The sequence below is a fragment of the Monopterus albus genome, unplaced genomic scaffold (assembly GCF_001952655.1).
Source record: "Monopterus albus unplaced genomic scaffold, M_albus_1.0 scaffold94.1, whole genome shotgun sequence".
Classification (NCBI taxonomy): domain Eukaryota; kingdom Metazoa; phylum Chordata; class Actinopteri; order Synbranchiformes; family Synbranchidae; genus Monopterus; species Monopterus albus.
Window position 1 is genome coordinate 1,128,328 of NW_018127974.1, and position 2,275 is coordinate 1,130,602.

The 2,275-nt window shown below is 42.6% G+C and overlaps 1 protein-coding gene across 3 annotated transcripts in view; it reads left to right on the plus strand.

The window, feature by feature from the left end:
- The window catches only part of kiz (kizuna centrosomal protein), a 26,081-nt gene that overhangs the window by 3,205 nt on the left and 20,601 nt on the right, over nt 1-2,275 (plus strand). For all 3 annotated transcript variants that reach the window (XM_020608735.1, XM_020608736.1, XM_020608734.1), the window contains exons 5-6: nt 715-1,330; nt 1,454-1,688. In XM_020608735.1, coding sequence (XP_020464391.1) covers nt 715-1,330; nt 1,454-1,688 — 851 coding nt within the window. The remainder of the gene's footprint in view (nt 1-714; nt 1,331-1,453; nt 1,689-2,275) is intronic.

Sequence of the window (2,275 nt, forward strand, 5' to 3'; positions counted from 1 at the left end):
TCCATTATGCATAGCTGGCTGTGTGCATGTCCCTCAGGCTGCAGCATTCATTAAGGGAAGCTTACCGGGCTGAAAGCTGGAGACAGATGATAACGGGATATGATTTTCATATTTAATACATTCCTTGGAAGAGCACATGCGTGCCGCAGATTGATAGAAGAATCAATTGCTACTTTAGTGAAACACTTTCTACTTTGCCCTGCAGCTACCGATGGAATCACTCAGCCAAGAAATTAACTTTTCCTCTTTTTTTACCTACTTTGTGGATCTGCTGGGCAGACTGCATGGTTTACACTGAATGTTATTAAGCAGCTAACTGTTTGGTATTTAAGACGCTTATCAGAAAAGAAACAGAAGCCATGCTTTTTGTTATTATGTTTGGAGGAAGGCTTTTTGCTCCCCCCTCTTGGTGACATTGCAGACATGAATCAAAACTTGTCTAAAGGATTTCTAATAAGATTAAAAGTTAAAACATTCTTATTAAAGATGGTGGGAAAGGAATTCTGACCTTGGCCCAAATAAGCTACACTTATTCAAAATTGTAATGTGGGTAGTTTAAAATATTTGACTTGAATTTCTTTCATAATAGACTTCTTTAACATAAGCAAGACATTTACAATTGTAGAATTGTATTTATGCCTAATATCATATTTCTGAGGTAATTGAAAGTACTCAAAAATGTATATACAAAAATATCTCTCTGACCTTTTTTAGGTTGAAACAGTGCATAGACAGTACCAGGACAGCTCTCTCTCACACAAAGCTAAGGAATTTACACAACCACAAGCAGTCATTTTTATGGACCGCCAGACCTCCAGAGAGTCTGACACTGAAGCTGGCACCACAAGTATACACTCAGGCCAAGCATTGCATCGTTCACGTAGTCGCAACATGCACTCCGGTGAACGTCTACCAAGTGGCCTTTTGAAGGACTCCACAGTTGGCGGAGAGGATACCGCCACTAACCGAGCACATTTATCAGATCACATTTCGGCCTCAAACAATTCCCCTGATGGAGGTAATTTGAGTGACGAACATGGAAGAACAATGGTCATGCTCCCATTTGTTCCTGCCTTAACAGGTACAACTGGCAGCGTGCCTTTTGAAAGTGATGACAAACATGAAACTTCACCTCTGGTGACCTTGATGGGGCCTGAGAAGAATCTGTTTCCCAGCAGCAATAGCCCCACGAGGAGTAAGAATTCCCCCCAAGAACACACTGACTCCCGAGAGGCGGCTGATCAGCCACGCATAATGGAAGATGGAGAAAGGTGTCTCAACCAGTTCATGCCTGAAAGTGCTTTTGTAAAAAAAGTTGAAAGAGCATCAGGTTTGCTAATATTACTAATTTCATTGTAATATCTTTTAACTTCACTTCATGAGCCCCACAGTTTATTTTGTCCTCTTGGTGATTTAAGCGTTAAATCACAATTTGTACTGTGTTTAAATCCAGGTGGAGGTGAGAGTGTTGGCACGCCAAGCTCTGATGTCCAGTTGTCAGAGAGTGTTATGAGTGACTTGTCCATTTCTCTGACACAATCTGAGCTGGAGAAGGATCCACCAGAGGGTCTGGCAGCTCAGAGGACTGCCACTTCTGGAGGGAGCCATGATCACTGTCAGCACAGTTCCGAGTCATCCCTCCACTCTGATGGGTCCAAGAATACAGCTCCAGCAGTGACCTTGGAAAGGTAGAGTATGTATGACTGCTGTACTTTGTCATCTGGAACCTTTAAAGTTGGTCATTGGCATAAACACTAACATTTTGATTGTTTATGGCACAAACTCTTCTTAAAGTGTGTACAGTACACCCAGAGCTAAGCAAGCTAAGAAAAGTGAGAGAGAATATTCTTCATGGCCATGCTGAACCACAAACGGTTCTTAATGATCAAAGCTGGTGAAAACACCATACAGTCCTCTTTACCAACATTACATCTGAGGAGTTTTGTGGGAGTCACAGACTGTTTTACCGTGCTCTTTGTAGCTGAGCAGCAGTTAAGGTTGTGGCAGTGATGCATCTTATAGGGAGAGCTCAGGACCTGTCACTAGCATTATTGCCATAATCCAAGATAATTCTGTAACAGGGCAATTTTCTGCTTGAGAGACCTCAGGAAGTCCCCAGTGGAGGATGAAATATGTGGCACCAAAGAGTGTTCTGGAGGGTGGGCATGTGGACAGCACTTACAGCCACAAATCCTTAGCATGATGATGGCCTCTGAGTTGAAGGATCATTTTGGATGGGGTTATAGCCACACAACATCCTATGTGAATGTTTGCC